Raw genomic sequence first — 17,621 nt, forward strand, 5'->3', positions numbered from 1 at the left:
CAGCACCAGTGGTGACGGGCACAGGGCCAAACTTCTCCCTGGGGGAGCTGCAGGGCCACCTGGCCTATGACCTGAACCCCTCCAGCACCGGCATGAGGAGGACACTGCCCAGCACCTCCTCCAGCGGGTAGGTGCCACCGGGGCTGTGCCAGGGTGGTGCTGGGGCCAGCCCGAGCGTGGCCATGGGGAAGGCAAAGGGCAGCCAGATCCTGCCATGGCCTGGCACTGACAAGCTGGGAGAGCTGGGGGTGTTCACCTGAGAAGACAAGGCTCCAGGGAGAGCTGAGAGCCCCCTCCAGTGCCTAAAGGGGCTCCTGGAGAGCTGGAGAGGGATTGGGGACAAGGGATGGAGGGACAGGACAAGGGAATGGCTTCCACTGCCAGAGGGTAGGGCTAGATGGGTTCACTTCACTGTGAGGGGGGGCAGGCCCTGGCACAGGGTGCCCAGAGCAGCTGTGGCTGCCCCTGGATCCCTGGCAGTGTCCAAGGCCAGGCTGAATGGGGTTGGAGCAGCCTGGGACAGTGAAGGTGTCCCTGCCCATGGCAGGGGATGGCACTGGATGGGCTTTAAGGTCCTTCCCAACCCAAACTATTCTGTGATTCTGTGACCCTTCCCTGTCCCCAGGAGCAAACGGCACAAGTCAGGGTCCATGGAGGATGACATTGACACCAGCCCTGGGGGCGAGTACTACACCTCTTCCAACTCCCCCACCAGCAGCAGCCGCAACTGGACAGAAGACATGGAAGGGGGTAGGTGTCACCTCCTTACCAGTGCCCTTCCAGTGCCCTGGGGCCCCCATCCTGCTCCCACCATTCTGCAAACCACTGCCAGGACTCCCTGTGACCATCTGGGCACTGTCTGTGCCCTGGTGTCCCTATGGGCCTTCAGGTCACAGGTCACACTGTCTGTGGGGGCTGCAGTGCCACCCTTAAGTCCCCCAGAACATCCCTGCTACCTTTCCATGGGGTCTGTGAGTGGTCTGTCAAACCTCCCTGGTTTAGGCACAGGCTCTCCATAGGTGCCCAGGTGTGTCTGTGGCCCCCCACTTTGGGCAGGGCTCTGTGGGGGGCTGTGGTGTTGCTATAGGAACCCCCATTTCAACATGGGCTCTCTCTGTAGGGCCAAGCCAGCCTCCAGCCCCACACTTGGTCCCACAGCCCCACACCAACCTCTCCCAGCCCCAAGTCGGCCCCCCCGGCCCCACATCACTGTGGACAGCTTTCTGGCTTGGTGTTTTTTTTCCCTTTCCTGTCTAGACAAGCCCCAATTAGCTGTTCATTAAGAAAAGGGGGGCTGGGCTAATTAAAGTGATGCTGCAGGGTTAGCACAGCAGCTCCCACACCCCGACGTGCAGGTGAAGAAGCTGCTCCTCTTCCTCCTCCCTTGGCTGTTCTCCTGCGTCCCCCAGCAGCGGGGTGGGCTCCACACCAGCCCCCTAGCCCTGCCAGAGCCTGGGGGTGCCCAGCCGGAGAGCTGGAGGCACTGATCCTAGTGGAAGGAGGTTTGGGGGATGCAGGTCCAGCCCTCAAACTGTCCTGTGTGTGTAGGGACTGTGCCCCATCCTGCCCCATGGGGCTGGTGCATGGTGAGTCCTGGGAAAGGTGCAGCCCCCTCCCCTAAATGGTACATGGAGGCAGGAGGGAACTGTGCCAGGGCATCTGTCCCCTGCCGGTGGCCTGGCCCACGCAAGGGTGAGGGTGGCTGGTGGGGGGGCTCCGCCTTGGTGGTGGGGGGGGGGGGGGGGCTTGGCAATCCTGTACAGGATGTTCTGGGAAATCCTTCTAACGCCCGGCTGAGAAAGGCTAAACCCATTACCAGGCCTGGGCCAAATGGCCAGAGCTAAAGCCACAGTGGCAGAGGATTAACATGCCTGTCAACCCCCCGGCTCAGCCCCAGGGTGGCCTCAGGGACCTGGGCAGCTGCTGCTGCTTCCAGGGGTCTGTGGGGAGGGCATGCCCCAGCTGGCACCTCTCTGTCTCCCCAGGAGCTCCTGTGGCCCCAGCCCCGTGTGCCAGAGGAGGTGGGTGTCATGTAGGTGCTGCAGGGTGACAGCGGCACCCATGAGGGCACCCACTTCTGCCACCAGTGTGGGACACACATGCACAGAGCTGTGTGCACCCACACGCACACACCTGCAGGAACACACACCTGTGTGCAGGTGTGCATGTACACACAGGTACACAGAGCTGTGCTGGTACAACACACACACACACACACACACACACACACACACACACATTCATGCACACAGGTGCCCACACAGGTGCCCACACAGGTGCCTACCCTCCTGCTGGCACACAAACACGCTCACACCCCCACCCTCCCCACATCCATCCTGACCCCGGGGTGCCCCTTGCCCCAGAATGACCTCCCCCAACACTCCACTGAGATGGCAGCAGCCATGGGATTTGGGGTCCCATGGCAGGTACTGACATTGCACCCCACTTCCCCCAGGTATCTCCCCCACCGTGAAGAAGACAGAGATGGACAAGTCCCCCTTCAATAGCCCATCACCCCAGGACTCCTCGCCCCGGCTGAGCAGCTTCACACAGCACCACCGTCCCGTCATCGCTGTGCACAGTGGTGAGTGTCCTGCCAGGGACACCGAGGGACAGAGTGAGCGCTGAGCTCACGGGGAACTGGGGCAGCCACTAGCGAGTGACACAGGTGTGCATCCCGTTTTGCTGTCACCCATAGGTATCGCCCGAAGCCCGCACCCATCGTCTGCGCTGCATTTCCCCACCACCTCCATCCTTCCCCAGACGGCATCCACCTACTTCCCGCATACGGCCATCCGGTACCCGCCTCATCTCAACCCGCAGGACCCGCTCAAAGATCTCGTCTCGCTGGCCTGCGACCCGTCCAACCAGCAGCCCGGACCGGTAAGGACGCAGCCCTGTCCCTGTACGCATCGCTCGTCTTGCCGTGGGCATCGGGGGCTGCTGCCAGCCGGGCTGCCCGAGGAGAGTCCCTGCTCTGGACCGGCACCGCCGCCGTCACCTCTGCCGCCGCATGGGGGGGTCGAGGTTTTCTGGTGGCACCGGGGGGTGTTTGTTCTCTGGGGCTGAGCTCCAGCCGTGCCGCGCGTTGGTTCGGGAGCGCTGCTGCGCCTGCTCCGTGTTGGCACCGCGCGTCTGCGGCGATGGAGATGCCGTGCCCCAGCTCAGCGCGGGGCACCGTGGCTGTTGGGGTGCTGGGGCTGAGCCGCCAGCCCGAGCTGGGGTGTTTGGGAGAGCGAGGTGTCTGCCATGGTGTGCGACCATCTTCTGGAGTCACCGTCCGCCAGTGTGTCCAGGAGAGTGATGGGCTTGACGTGCCCCATCCACCTGCAGAGCCCGGGTGACCCCTCACTGTAGCTGTGTCCCCAGTGTCCCCCTAGGGGTGGCAGAGCCACAATGTGCTGCTGTGGCCCTTCCCTTGCCACAGCGCCCTGCACCCCCATGCACCCAGTGCACCCCACAGATGTGGGACCCCACACCCAGCACCCCACACCCCATGCTCCCATCACCAACCAACCTCTGTAACCAGCACCGTGCACACGCAGTGCATGCAGCACCCAAACCATCACACCATACACCCAGCATCCCAACACACAGCACACCCCACACCACCAACACCTCAACACACAGCACACCACCAGCACCCACACACCTCATGAAGAACACCTTCATACCCGAAGCCAGCACCTAAAGGCAGAGCCTGGAGGTGTTCCTGCTTCCATACTGTCCTGTCTGCCCTTTATCCTCCCAGATGCAGAGCTCTTGGGAGTCCCCCTGACCTCTGCCCACCGTTTGCCTGCTTCCCCTCACTGGCAGGACCTGATGCCAGCGTGAGGGGTATGGTCACTGTTCCCCTATGCAGTGACTCAGTGCTGGGCTGATGGCCACTGGATCAGGAGCAGTCCATGGCTGGGCTGGGCACGGACCACTGGTGCAGGAGCCTTTGGAGGCTCTGGGTGCCCCTACCCCTCCAGGGAGTGCTTCAGAGACCCTCCTGTCACTGTAGGGAGGAGTCCCAGCACCCTGGCTCCAGTGTGCGCCGCTGTGGGTTATGACCCCCATAGGGCATGTCCTCCAGAGCCCCCCAGATCCCTCCTGTCCCGCCGTCATTTCCTGCCTGCTGCCAACGCCGATCGTTCAGGGCTGCTCTGAGACCCAACAAACTCATGTCCGCAGTGAGGGACATCCCGTGCCTGTGCCAGCGGTGTCCCCGGGGCTCCCTGGCCGTGCTGGTGTGCGCGTGCGTCCTAATGGCTTGTGCTGTTTGTTTTTTGTCTGTGTTGTCCCCAGTTAAATGGAAGTGGTCAAGTGAAAGTGCCCAGCCACTACCTGCCCACGCAGATGCTGGCGCCGCCACCTCCCCCCGGCATGCCCCGCTTGGCCGTCTCTCCTGACACCAAATCTGCCACGACAACTTCCGAGGGAGGGACGACCTCGCCGACATCACCCAGTAAGCACCCGCGGCGCCCACCCTGCTCCCCGGCCCGGCTGGCCCCCTCCTCTCACAGCCCCCCAGGTGTCCCCCCCTCCCGGTGCTGGGGGGTTGTTGGCGGAGGTGGCCTCCCCGCAGCCGGGGAGAGGGCGGCAGCTGGCACGCCATGAGTTTGCTGGGTCTCAGGCAGGTCGGAGTGGACAGGGTTTGGGCACGCGGCTGTTGTGGCTCCGGAACCAAGGGGTCATGTGCTGGTCCCAGGGACCAGCTCGAGCTCCTTGCTCCTCTGAGCATGAATGAACCTGAGACAAGGCTCCCCAAACCAGTGTCTTGCCCAGATCTTTGGTGTGGGCAGTGCTGTAGGGGAGACTGTGGCCTTCTTGTATCTATTTATCGCACCGTGGTGGTGGTTGTGCTGCTGGGGACAGGACCAGCTGGCATGCGGGTGGCACTGGGATGAGGGACAGTGTGCCTGGTGTGTTGTGTGGGCTGTTGTACTCTTGCTGCCATGGGGATCCTTGGCGCCAGGGATTCTGGTCTTGTTGGGGATGTGAAGTGACACCAGAGCAGGGACTGTGTGCGGATCCCCCAGAGCCCTCGGCAGATGGTACCTGGGATCTTTGTTAGCACTGGTGGCTGACAAACTCTTTGCCCTCCTCTCCACTTCAGGGGCCATAAGTGCCTTGGCCAGGGAGAGTTTTGGGTGCTGGGCCCCACTGCCAGAGGGGAGCTGGTGTCACCCCAAGACTGGCATGGGGTTGTGTGCTGCAGATGGGACACTGTGCCATCACCACACTCTGCGACAGGGCTGTTCCTGTTCCCATCCTGCTGTACGCATCGGACATGGTACCCCAAGTGCCGTGTCCACACAGAGTCAAGCCCTGCCTGATCAAGCCATTACCCTGTCCCTGGGTAATAGTCCAAGGCTATTTGCTAGCAGCTGCTCAGCGGGTGTGGCGATCCCATGGCATGGAAAAGCCAAAGCTTGGACAATCTGGAGGGGACAGCATGGGATGGCATGGGGTGCCCTGGCTGCTAAAGGGGTCACAGCCTTGGGGAGGGACAGAGGAGTGCAAGTTCCTGCAGGCTCAGGGAAGGATGTGTTAGGAAGACACCAGCTGTCTCCAAGGGGTGCAGCTGGCTCCAAATCCCTCATTCCCCTTGCCAGCACTCCGCTTCCAGCAGGGCTGAACCCAGAAGCTCAGCAGGGCTGGAGGTCCCATGGCTGGGATCCCTAGCTGAGGGATGGAGGTGGCAGCAGGGTGACGTGGCCAAGTGGAATTGGTGGCTGTCATTGTTCTCCCCGTGGCAGCTCAGCTCTGGAAGCCGCAGTGCAGGCACAGCCGGGAGCACCATCTGCGCCTTTACCCCGGGGCACTTTGCCCCACCTGGCCTCAGTCATCGCCCCAAAAACGCGGGTGGCATCGTCTGAGCACAGCACCCCTGGGCTCCATTCACCTGCCATCAGGTCACAGCCAGGGACGTCGCCCACTCGCCAGCGCCGGGTGCCAGGGTGCTCCATCCCAGCAGTGCCAGGGAGAGGGCCGGGCCTGGCCCCGGGGGGACAATGGCAGTGCCACCCACAGCCCCGTTAATGAGCTCTCATTTGTTCCCCAGCCTACTCTGCACCAGGCACGCCCCCTGCGAACCGTTCCTTCGTGGGATTAGGACCAAGGGATCCTGGGAGTATCTATCAGGCACAGGTGAGAGCGGGGATGCTGCTGGGGGGACCCTCCTGACCTCACCCCGGGCATCCTCGCCATGGCATCACCGTGGGCATCACTGTGGGCATGGCCAGTGCTGGCATCGCCGTTGTGGCTGTCGCTGATGTGACATTGCTGATGTGGGCGTCCCCACCATGGCTCCCCTGCCGTGGCATCACTGCAATGGCATTGCTGCCAAGGGCACTGCCACCATGGCATCACCGCCGTGGGCACTGCCACCATGGCATCACCGCCATGGCATTGCTGCCATGTTTATTGCTCCTGTGAGCATTGCTGCTGTGGGCACTACCATGGGTATCACCACTGTGGCATCACTGCCATGGGACATTACTGCTGTGGATGTAACCTCCAGGGCCACCACTGCCGTGGCCTTGCCACCATGTCTGGAGTCATGAGGAGTGTCACCACAGCAGTGGCATCACCGCCTTGGGCATCGCTACTGCTGGCGTGGCCACTGCAGACATTGCTGTTGTGGATGTTCCTGCCATGGGTGTTGCTACTGTGGGCAATACCACTTTGGGCACCACTGCTATGTACATCACCATTGTAGGGTTATTTCCATGTGCAGTGCTACCATGGGCATCACCAGCATGGCATTGCAGCTCTGGCACTGTCACTGCCGGCTTTGCTGCTGTGGGCATCACTGCCTTGGCATCACCACTGTGGCCCACAGGCATTGCTACCATGACATCCTCACTGCAGGCACCCGGTATCAGGGCTTTAGGCATTGCTGGGGGCTCAGGGCCACCACGAGTCCTCTATCATAGAGGGAGATCACTGCCGTGCTCCAGCTGCACCCTGCCTGGCATCACTTGGCACTACCCTGCCTGGGTGCCCACAACATCCCCAAAGGAGGAGCGCTGGGGCCATGGGTCCCTTTCTCTGTGGGCACAGGCACCTGGTCTGGCTCGGCTGTGCCTGTGGCCGCTCCAGCTGCAGCAGGAGGTTGTGTGTGCCTTTCCAGGGGCTTTCTATTAGTCCTGGCTTCTGGAGCTGGCACCGGTGCTGCAGGCAGTGCAGGGGTGGCAGCTCCTGGCCTCACTTGTGACATGAGTGGTCTGGCCTCAACATTCCCTGCAGGTACAGCTGCAGTGGCTGCAGTCCTGCCTGGCAGGTGACAGGACAGAGGGATGGGGGTGTGGGCAGTGCTATGTTGGGGCACCCTGTGGTGCTGCCCTCGCTGGGGCATAGTACTCAGGGTGCTGTGCTGGGGTGTGAACACCTGGGGGCTGTGAGCAGTGACACAGGGTACCCAGGGGTGCTGTGCTGTGCTGTGCGAGGCTGTGAGATTTGGGAACATGGGCTGGGACACCCGAGGGTGCTGTGCCGTTCCAGAGGAAAAACATGGGGGACCCGTCTCTGATCACAACCCCCTACCCTGCCTCAGTTTCCCTAGTCCTGCACATGGGGTGGGCACCCCAAAGGCCTTGGGTCCCTAAAGAGGAGACCTGGGGCAGCACCAGGAGAACTTTGGAGGAGCTGAGGGCCAGAGTTCCTGTCCTGAGATAGGGGTCATTGGCACTCGCAGTCCCAGGACCCCTAGGTCCTGGTGTCCCTAGTCATGCTCAGAGAGGCTTCCCAGGGCTCAAGGAGGAAAACTGAGCCTGGGGAAACTGAGGCACGGGGAAGGAGGCGGTGTCCCAGCAGGGGCAGCTGAGACCTGCCACACTCTGGTCATATGTGGCGGGGCCTGGAAGGGTTAAGGGAAGCAGCGGCCCCGAGCTGTCTCGTTTCCAACGGAAACCAGACATGAGGTAATCGGGAATGAACTTGAACTTGGGGCTGGGGGGGGGGGGAACAATGGGAGGGTGGCAGGGGGCCACCTCGCAGGGTCCCCAGCCGTGCCAGCCCCCTACCTGTCCCCAGGCGGCACCATTCCTTTGGGAGAGTCTCCTTTGCCGTGAAGGTGCAGAGGAACCGGCCCCCAGGGGAACGCGGGTGGCCGCGGTGCGGAGGACGGACAAGCTCAGTGCAGAAGCGGGGACGGCAGCCCCGCGCTCCGAGCAGGGGACAGCGCGTGGACAGCGTGGGGACAGCTGTCCCGGGGTCTGGGGACCGGCCGGGGATGGGGCAGCTCCGCGGGCAGAGCACTAACGCCGATCTCTCTCCTCTCTCCCGGCAGTCCTGGTACCTGGGATAACCTCCGCCGTGCCGCCCCTTCGCCTCCCTTCTCCTCTGCTTTAGGCACCCCCAGAGGAACATCCCCGTCCCCGAGCGCCAGGCCCAGCCTTGCGGTGACGACGGAGAGCGCGGCCTCACGACGACGACGACGACGACAAGCAAAACCCAAACCCGAAGGAAAGAGCGAGGGAAAGGAAGAAGGAAAAGGGTCAAACTGTTTTAAAACGAAAAAAAACCAACAAAAAAACAAAACAAAACAAAAAAATCCAAACAAAAAACAAACAAACCAACAACCCATCCCAGGAGGACGTTTCCCCCCACCCCGGCGATGCGCCAGAAAACAAAGAAACAGGAGGAAAAAAAAAAAAAAAAGAAAGAAAGAAAGAAAGAAAGAAAAAAACACTATTATTTACCCCGTCGGCCGGCGCCGCGCTGAGACCTGACACAAGTCGTGCCAGCAATGCCTCCCGGAGCGGCTGCAGGGCCGCGGCGCCGAGCCCCGCCGGCCGCTCGCCGAATATGCAAACGGCTTTGACTCTCTCGTTCTTGCCTCTATGTGAGTAAAAAAGATCAAAACCTCCCCCGCCACCCCCCCGACCCCAGACTGTCGGGGGGCCCCGGGACTGGGGTGGGGCGCGGCGGGGCGGGGAACCCCTCCTGCGGCCGCTGTCCCGCGGCGCTCGGGCCGGGGGATGCTCCGTGCTGTGTGAGCGGCTCGGGGACAGTGACATCGTGCTTCAGTGACACGGTGACGGTTATGCGGTGACACGGAGACGTGGTGGCACGGTGGATCGAGCGGGTGGCACAGGCGGAGGGGACTTGTGACCACAGAGGGTGCACGGGCACGGCCAGAGGTGGTCGCGGCGGCGGTGGCACCTCGGTTCCCACGCGGACGCGGTGTCGGGACTCTCCCAGCACGGCCTCAAACGTCACAGCGGCGGTGGCATCCCGATTCCATCGGGGACACGGCATGGGGACTGTCGCAGCCCGGCCCCCATGGTTCCCGGGCGGCCACCGTCGCGCCGGGGCACTGGTCACCATCTCTCTGGTCGCCTTCCTCCCCCAAGCCCGCACCGGCCCGGGCCCCGTGTGTTCCCACGCGTGTCCCTGTGTCCCCCGGCGTGTCCTCGCGCCCGGGGGGTCCGTGGGGCTGGGGAGGGGGGCGTGCGTCCGTGTGTTTGAGCTATGCATTCCTGTGGACAAGTACCAGGTGGGAGGCAGGAGAGGGTGCGCTCGTGTTGCACATTTTGTAGGATATGCACTTTTAAGAGGGAATCGTCAAAAAAAAAAAAGAAAAAGAAAAGAAGAAAAGAAGAAAAGAAAACAAAATCACAAAAAAAAAGAAAAAAAAAAGAAAAAAAAAGAGGAGAAGAAGGACAAGGACAAGGTGGAGTCCCCGGCACTGGCTTGCTGGGATGGCTGGTTTGGGGCTTTTGGGTTTGGTGGTTTTGGTTTTTTGGGGTTTTTTTCCTTTCTTTCTTTTTTGTCTTTTTTTTTGGGGGGGGGGGGTGTTGGGGTTTTTTTGTTTTTATTTCGGTTTTTTTTTATACAAGAGGATGGAGCAAAGAAGCCCGAACGACGGCGAGGGCAGAGCCAGCCCCCCGGAGCCCCTCGAAGTCCCCCGGAGTCGCCCGGAGCCCCCGGCCCCGCGTCAAGTGCCTGAACTGCGGCGGGGAGGGGTCCCGACCTGGCCGGAGGAGCCCCCGGCCGGGGGCAGCGCGGGAGGAAGCGCTCGGCCGTCCCTGTCCCATGCCGTGACAGCGTGGCCGAAAGGGGACGCAGGGACGTGGCAGTGCCTTAGAGCAGAGGGACCCCCACGACGGCCGAGGCGAGGAGGAGGAAGAGGACGAAGGCGCCCGTTGTCCCCAACGAGATGAGGAGACTGATCCCAAAGGTTCTCCGGCCCAGGAGACACCCGAAGGGTGGTGATAGAGAGAAGCCACCGTGAGATGTCCAGGAGATGGGAATGTCACCGAGGCCACCGTCGCCACCCGCGTGGGCCCCTCCCCTGGCACCCAGAACTGCCCCGAGGACCACCGGCATCGCATCCCCCACCCCAGTGGCCCCCGCTTTCCCCCGCTTCCCACCCCCCCCCGGGACGGAACAGAACAACCAGGCGCTGGGGAAAGGGCTGACGCAGGAAATCCCGGGAGACAGAAAAATCATCAAAAAGGACAAGAAAAGGCGAAAACCCACCCCCCAAAAAAAAAGGAAAAAAAGAAAAAGAAAAAAAAGAACAACAACAAAAAAAAGCGCTTGGCGGAGAGGGAAACCTGTTTTTTTTTTTAAACATCTGAGAAAAGAAACACATAAAAAAAAGACAAAAAAAAAAGACAAATAAACTGCATGGTGCTTTAACAGGATCTGGTGACCTGGCTCAACCCAGCCGCGGCTGGCTGATGCTGTGCATGGCAGACTCTTATTAACCGGCTCTACCTTCCCCTTCAGCAAAAGAGAAAAAAAAGAGGAAAAAAAACAACAAAAAAATCTGTATAAAAGAAAAAAAAAGCCGTAAAAAAAAAACACACAAGAAAAAAAATCCATGTTTTCCTAATTTGCACGAAATTTTATACCACATGATGTGCCTTGCCTTCGAAGCCTAAGTATTACTGGACCCGATATCAGTGCGAGGGAGTCGCTGCATGCCCGGGGCTCCCGGGGGGCCGGGGGGGCCAGGGGCCGCTGCCCCCCCCCCCGCCTCCTGCATGGCTTCTTCTCGGCCGGAAAAGTCCCTTTTTCTCTCTATTCTTCTTCTTTTTTAACCAATTTTCCCCCTCAGAAACGTCTTCCAGTTGGTAATACCGATGCATCCTCTGCGCCAACACACCGGAATATGCAATAGCTGTGGGGGGGGGCCGGCCGGGGGGGCGGCCACCCCTTTGCTTTGCCTCTCTTTTCTTTGTTTTTCCTTCCCTTTTGGGGGGTTTTGATTTGTTTTTTTCTGCTTCCAGCAACCAAAGGCAGCGAGGCGGGAGGCAGCAGGGATCCCCGGGCCAGAGACCCCCCAGAACGTTCAGGGGGGACCCGGTGTCCGGGCGCGGCAAGACTGACCGAGGTGTGGTGGGGTCCGTGCGGGGAGGAGCAGGGCTGGAGACCCTAAGGGCTGATCCTTACGGGGGGCCACAGGGTCCCACCCCTCCCCTTTAGGGGACCCCCACTTTTAAATTGGTTTTCAATGGGGCGCAGAGCCAGGAGGGCTGAGCCCAGCTGCTCTCGTGACAGGAATGGAACCGTGTGAATGTAGCTGTGCTTCCCCCGGGCTGGTGTCAGGGGGGTCACAGCCTCCCCCCACCTCCACCCCATCGGCTTCATCCCCGGGGTGCAGCTGGCACAGCAGGGAATGGCGGGTGCCTTCTTGCCGCCTCTCCCTGCTGTGCCCGCTGCCGAGCAGGGGCCCGACACCCCCTAAAAACCCAGAATTTGCCTTAAAACCCCAGAGTTCCGCCGGCTGGAGAGAACCCCCAACCTCCCTGAGGCTGAGTACTGACGCGGGTTGTGACACTGGTGGGCGAGTGGCACCGGCCTCGCTGCTGCTCGGGCATGAACAAACGTCGTCGTCAACAGTTTTTAAATTTTTGTGGGTTTTTTTGTTTGTTTTTTGGGTTTGGTTTTTTTTTTTGGTGTCCAGAAGTATTAGTGGGGGGTGACGGGGTGGTCGCGTCCCGCCGGGTTTCGCCCATATTTGAGGCTGGTTTGAGGGTCCCAGACCCTTGGGAGAAGCCTTGGAAGACGCTTCTTTATGCAAGGTGCAGTATTGATTTCTGCAAGGACAATGCAAGGAGGGAGCGGGGGCGGTGTCCAGCTGGGGGGGGGGGGAGGAATGAAAAATAGAGCTAAAAAAAAAAAAAAAAAAAAAAAAAAGAGGGGTAAAACAAGAAAAAAAATTTTAAAAAGAGATTTTTTTAAATAGAAAAACAAAAAAAAAAAGGGGGGGGTGGTTAAGGCTGGAAAAGGCTCAGCTCAAAGCAAAAAATATTTTAAAAGAAAAGCATTTTTAAACGGTGACAGTGACAGCGGAGGGAGGGAGCGGAGGGCACCGGGGCAGCCCCTTCGGCCAGCCCCAGGGAGGCGAGGGGCGCTGGCGTCCCTCGGGCCTGGGCCCCCCGCCCCGAGGAAGCCCCGGAGCCCCCTGTCCCCGCGGGGACACCACCGGGGCCGTTTCCTGCCCCCTCTTTGCTGCCTCCCCACGCCCCGGGTCGGCAGCAAGTCCGGCCGGACTGCGGCCGCAGCCCCCCAAAACCCGCCCTCGGAAAGAAAAGCACCTTAAACCAAATTGAAAAAGGCAAAAAAAGAATCATCACGACGCCCCCCAGCCCGTATGGCGGCATTGGGGGGGGGCGTGCCGGGGGCTTCCCCTTGCGGGGCCGGGGAGTCTCCCGTGCCCCCGGGGTCTTTGCACTGCTCCCCCGACACCCCCGGGGCCGCACCCCCGGCTCTGCCCAAAGGGAATATGCAACAACCCCCGGCCCCTCCCCGGGGGGGGGCACCACTCATTTTTGTTATTTCTATTTTTTTAATAATTATCCCTTCTTTTTTTTATCTTCTGGTGGCCTCGACGGCCATGGTCGGGGTGAGCGCAAAGCCGGGGTGGAGGACACCCCATCCCTGGGGAATCTCCGGGGGAGTCCCCCGCAGGATGGGGATACCAGGGGGCTCCGCTCGACAATCACCGCGGGGGTTTCATGCACTACAGTCTCTCCTAGAGGGTTTTTAGTCGGGCTCGTCGGCTTAAAAAATTAATTAAAAATAGTCCTTGTGACCTATAAATAAAACAAATAACTTGTACATATATATATATATATATATATCTCCACATATATATATATGGGGCTGCAGAGCCAGGGGGGCGCGGGCCCCCACACAGTTAAGGTACTTTAAATCGCAAAGGAATATATATATATATATAAAATCTCATATATATATATATATATATGTCTTGTTTGGTGGGGTTTAGGCTCTTTGTTGTTTTGTTTGGTTGTTTTTTGGGGTTTTTTTGTTGGTGTTTTGGTTTTTTTTTTGTACTCGGAGTTTGGAATTTGCTGCTTTCTGCCCCCCTGGGTATCCTGCCACCGGCTGGGTGGTGCCCCCGGTGATGGGTGCCCCAGGAGAGGCCCATGGGTGACCCTCTGGGTCCCCTGTGTGGTGCCCGTGGGTGTCACTGTGGGTGCTCCAGGTGATACCCGCGGGTGCCCCATCAGGTGCCCCATGGGTGCCCATTGGGGGTGCCTCTGGGTGTTGCAGATGATGCTCCTCTGGGTTTCCCATGGGCGACCCAGGTGATGCCCATGGGTGCCCCTCTGGGGGCTCCTTTGGATGCTCCAGGTGATGCCCAGGGGACCTCTCTGGGTGCCCCAAGTGGTGCTCACAGGTGCCCCCCAGGGTGCCTCGAGCAATACCCACGGATGCCCCCTAGGTGCCCCTCTGGATGCCCCAGGCGATGCCCACGGGTGCCCCGGTCCATGGGTGCCGCTCTGGGTACCCCCGCGCCCTGCTGGGCGCCCCGTGCGATGCCCGGGGGCAGGCGGAAGGTGGAGCCGGGGTGGGGGAAAATCCCACCCCTGGGCAAAGAGCGGCAAAAGGAGAGAAACCGCCCCAAAAAGGCGCCGAGGCGGCAGCCGGCCGGACCGCGCCTATTACCCAAACCAAAAATCCCGCCGCAGTGCCTCCGCGCCGCCGGCTGCCCCGCCCGCCTTTTCAGGGGTCCCCGCTCCCCCTGGGGGCCGGGGCTGCACCCTCCCCGCAGTTATATTTTACTCGTTCGCCGGATTCTCGCTTTCGCTTTGCCGCAGCCGATACACACCTCGAGCGCACCAGGGCCGCGAGCCGGGGCCGGGCCCCCCACGCTGTGCCCCCCCCGCGCCCCCTGGCCCCGCATGACCCCCCCGAGCCCGCGCTTGCCTCCCTGGTGCTTCACGATATTTGATTATACCATTGTACGCAGCCATTACCGATAGCGCCGCTCCTGCCTACATACACTTACTGACCCTGATACGGATTTTTGGGGTTTTTTTGGTTTTCTTTTTTGGTTTGTTTCTTTTTTTTTTGCTTTTTTTTTTCTCCTTTTTTTCCCTTTTTTTTTTGTTTTGTTTTGTTTTTTTGTTGTTGTTGTTGTTTCCCCCCCTCCCCTATGCAAAAAAGAGAAAAAAGAGACAAAAAAGAAGAAAAAAACAAAAAAGAAAAAACTGACATACAAAAAAAAGATTAAAAAATGAAAAGAAAAAAAAAAGACAAAAAAAAGAAATGTATAAAAATTAAACAAGCTATGCTTCAACTCCAGCCCGCCTCCGCCCTTTCTTCACGCCCCAGGGAAAACTGAGGAACGGCGCCCAGCAGGGGACAACACGGGTGTCCCAGCGGAGGAGGAGGGCAGTGGGGAGAGCAGAGTCCTGCCCGGCAGCGGGCACCCATCGCCCCAGAGGAGGGACCCCCACCCATGACTGCTCTTGGCCCGGATGAGGAGGGTGACAGAGCTGGGACTCCGCATGGCGCACCCTGGGCCCCAGGCGGGGCGGCGGGGAGAGGACGCGTGGGGACAGGACATGGGTGGGGACAGCCGTGGTGCACTCGTGGGTTCAGGACTGCTGTCACTTCCTCTGCTTCCAGACCTTGGCCACGGCACGTCACCACCTCGTGCGCGTGACGTCATCGCCTGGCGGTGTGACGCCACTGTCCTCACCCCAAGGTCAGCATTGGCCCAAGCTGCGCTTCACCCCCGTGGTCCCCACGGTCGCTGTCCCCAAGCACGGCTCAGGACAGCCATGGAGGCTAGCCCCCACCCCTCTCAGCGCTCCCCAGCTGAGGTCTGGCTGCTCGGAACTTGCCCTTGTCCCCTGCCCTAGTGGCACCGGACAGCCTCCTCCCCAGCACGGTGACACAAGGCGCTTGACGCCGGGATAGGCTAGGGAAACTTTTACTGGGCACGTCTGAGGGGGCTGTCCTCGTTCCCCCGGCCGGGACACCCCACTGGCCCAGGGTTGGGGGACACGGGCAGGCTCCGCTGCTGTCCCCTGCCGCCGCCCTCCCCGCTCCGCTCCGGCGAGCGGGTGATCCGCGCCGGGTCTTGGTCACAGCCGGGGCGCCCGCGAGGTGGGCGGTGCCATGGCGGCCACGGCTGTCGCAAAAACCCGGCGCGGATCCCCGCCCCGCGAACGGGGTGACGGTGCGGCGCCCGTCAGAGGTGCTCCGGAGCGGGCAGAGGAGCACGGGGGGATTCAGAGGGACGTGGCCTTGCTCTGCTGCTTGTCGTCGCTCGGCTCATCCCCGTCCTCAGCTGCTGGGTTGATGTGGCCGGAGCGCCCCAGCCTGCGAGACAGAGAGAACGTGGGTCAGCCGGGCATTGCACCGGCACCGCGGCCGTGCCAGGGGCACACAGCCACCATGGCACAGCGGAACGTGGCCAGCCTCGAGGGAATCCAAGCCCCGATGCGGGGTGTCCCGGTGTGGTACCTGTCAGCCGCCAGGGTCTCGGGGTAGTCGCCCTCCTTCCTGCGAGGGGAGAGAGGCTGAACGGTGCCCGAGGACAACCCTGCCCCAGCCTATGGCAACCTCCCACGCAGTTTTCTCCTGGCCAGCACGCCCCGGCCCCCGCACCAATCCAACCTGTGCCTCCTGAGATTCCAGAGCCGGTTAACGAGCAGCATCACGAAGACGATGAAGAGGAAGACGACGACGGCCGTGAGGCCAATGAGCCACGGCTGCAGCACCTTGGGGCCCGTGTCTACATGGCCAGGGGACAGGGAAGGGAAAATATGGCGATGAGGACAGCTTCAGGGGAGCTCCGTGCTTCAGGGGATGGGAACCCCTCATGAGATGGGACACCCCCTGGGATGGAACATTGGCAGACACTCACTGTTCCCCTTTCCCACTGTCCCTTGGGTACCAAGGAAGCTACCCCCGACACAGCTCAACCTGTCCCCAGCACAGTGAGGAGCACTGGAGCAGTAGGTGGATGTCTCCAGATCTTTCTGCTCTGCTCCCAAAAATTTACTGTTGGAGCACTGGAAAGATCTCCCAGGAGTTGATCTGATGCCTGGAGGGGGTTTGGCCACCTCCCCAAGCACCCCAGGGCACAGAGGGTTACAGGGGCACCTACCAGACTGTCCCTGGGTGGTGGCAGCGAGGACAAGCAGGACCAGGAGCGAGACGGGCTGCAAGGGCTTTGGCATTTTTGGGTGGAGGGCTGGGGCACGTCTGAATCCTGCTCCTGAAGGTGAGCTTCTGTCCCCTGCTGCTATCGTGCCTGCACTCTGCACCCAAGGCAATGGACGCCTTTATTGCCCCAAGAGGACAAAGTGGCACCAAGCACCATGGCAACGTGACTCCTGTCACCCTTGGGAGATGGTACTACTCCCTTGGCTCAGGCACTGGTACACCACAACACCCAGTGGCCACCACCTCTGGGAACACAGCAGCAAAGGACAGGCATGTCCCTGTGCCCAGGACCGGTGACCACCCCCAGGGTAGGTGGGTGGATGGAGGCAGAGACAGACAGGTGAGCAGATGGAAGAACAGAGGTTGATGGGGTGGAGAAGTGCCCACCCTGCCTGGTTCCCCCTATCCCTGCTGGCAGGGCTGGGGCAGCAGGGAAGGGCTCATGGGCCATCCCCATGGGATGGGACAGCACAGAGGGATGGACAGTGCCAGGCCACCCCCAGCCCTCGCCTGGGAATGAGCCAGCTGCCTCCAGACAATCCCAGGTGGGACCCCATCATGTCCTCAGGGAGTGAATGCCCACATACTGTCAAGAGTGAAATACTGACAGGGTTAGCTCAGGGAGACCATGGCAGAGTGCCCACCCACCAGGGCACAAGGAAAACTGATGCAGAGGATGCCCAGCAGCACCCCAGGGAGGGATAGTGGACTTTGGCAGGGCCACTGTGCCTGTGGCAATTCCTCAAGGGCAAAGAAGGAGACTGGAGGCACAGGCATCCAGCCTCAACCTGGGTTTAGACGGGATGCAGGTCCATACAACAGCTTCCATCCCCAGTGCCCTCACCAAGAACCCAAGTGAGGCTTCAGGGTGCTTTGTCCCCCAAGGCTGGTTTGGGGCCACCTGTGAATGCCACTGAGCATGGTCTGGCAGTGTCAAGGCACTGAGGGGATGGTGGGGGGCACAGCCAGCCTCAGCATCCAGCTGTACATCTGTTTGTCCCTACCCATGTGCCCACACTGACTTGGCCCATCCAGAGGTGTATCCATGTTTTCCTGTGCATGTCTCTGTGCCCCCTGCCACCACTGGCTGTGCCCCCACACCATGGCTTTGCACCCCCAAGCACCTGCCTTTATACACCCGTGCCCAGGGGTGCTATGGCTGTGCCAAGGGGTGTTGTTGCCCCAGGCAAAGG

At 60.7% G+C, this 17,621-nt stretch overlaps 2 protein-coding genes across 5 annotated transcripts in view; one reads left to right on the top strand and one right to left on the bottom strand.

The window, feature by feature from the left end:
- The window catches only part of NFIC (nuclear factor I C), a 40,643-nt gene extending 30,145 nt beyond the window's left edge, over window positions 1-10,498 (top strand). For 2 of the 4 annotated variants that reach the window (XM_033082241.2, XM_033082240.2), the window contains exons 5-11: window positions 4-127; window positions 626-750; window positions 2,456-2,584; window positions 2,699-2,883; window positions 4,291-4,450; window positions 6,050-6,135; window positions 8,279-10,498. In XM_033082241.2, the coding sequence (XP_032938132.1) occupies window positions 4-127; window positions 626-750; window positions 2,456-2,584; window positions 2,699-2,883; window positions 4,291-4,450; window positions 6,050-6,135; window positions 8,279-8,296 (827 nt within the window). In that variant the 3' untranslated portion in view covers window positions 8,297-10,498. The remainder of the gene's footprint in view (window positions 1-3; window positions 128-625; window positions 751-2,455; window positions 2,585-2,698; window positions 2,884-4,290; window positions 4,451-6,049; window positions 6,136-8,278) is intronic. The other 2 variants (XM_033082242.2, XM_033082243.1) reach the window with 2 other exon arrangements.
- A 4,673-nt stretch (window positions 10,499-15,171) lies between these two features.
- Window positions 15,172-17,614, bottom strand: SMIM24 (small integral membrane protein 24). The gene is made up of 4 exons (XM_033082027.2): window positions 16,370-17,614; window positions 15,877-15,994; window positions 15,724-15,762; window positions 15,172-15,579 (listed from the first exon to the last, which is right to left on the bottom strand). The coding sequence occupies exons 1-4, from the start codon at window positions 16,440-16,442 to the stop codon at window positions 15,489-15,491; spliced, it is 321 nt and encodes a 106-aa protein (XP_032937918.1). The 5' UTR covers window positions 16,443-17,614; the 3' UTR covers window positions 15,172-15,488.
- Window positions 17,615-17,621: the final 7 nt, after the last annotated feature.

This window comes from Catharus ustulatus, chromosome 29, assembly GCF_009819885.2.
Source record: "Catharus ustulatus isolate bCatUst1 chromosome 29, bCatUst1.pri.v2, whole genome shotgun sequence".
Taxonomy (NCBI): domain Eukaryota; kingdom Metazoa; phylum Chordata; class Aves; order Passeriformes; family Turdidae; genus Catharus; species Catharus ustulatus.

Bases quoted from the DNA above. Each gene is read 5' to 3' on its own strand.
- SMIM24 (XM_033082027.2), bottom strand. From the start codon at position 16,442: ATGCCAAAGCCCTTGCAGCCCGTCTCGCTCCTGGTCCTGCTTGTCCTC. The intron at 15,763-15,876 runs GTTGGATTGGTG...CTCCCCTCGCAG, and splicing joins TGGAATCTCAGGAGGCACAG to GAAGGAGGGCGACTACCCCG. The intron at 15,580-15,723 runs GTACCACACCGG...TCTGTCTCGCAG, and splicing joins GAGACCCTGGCGGCTGACAG to GCTGGGGCGCTCCGGCCACA.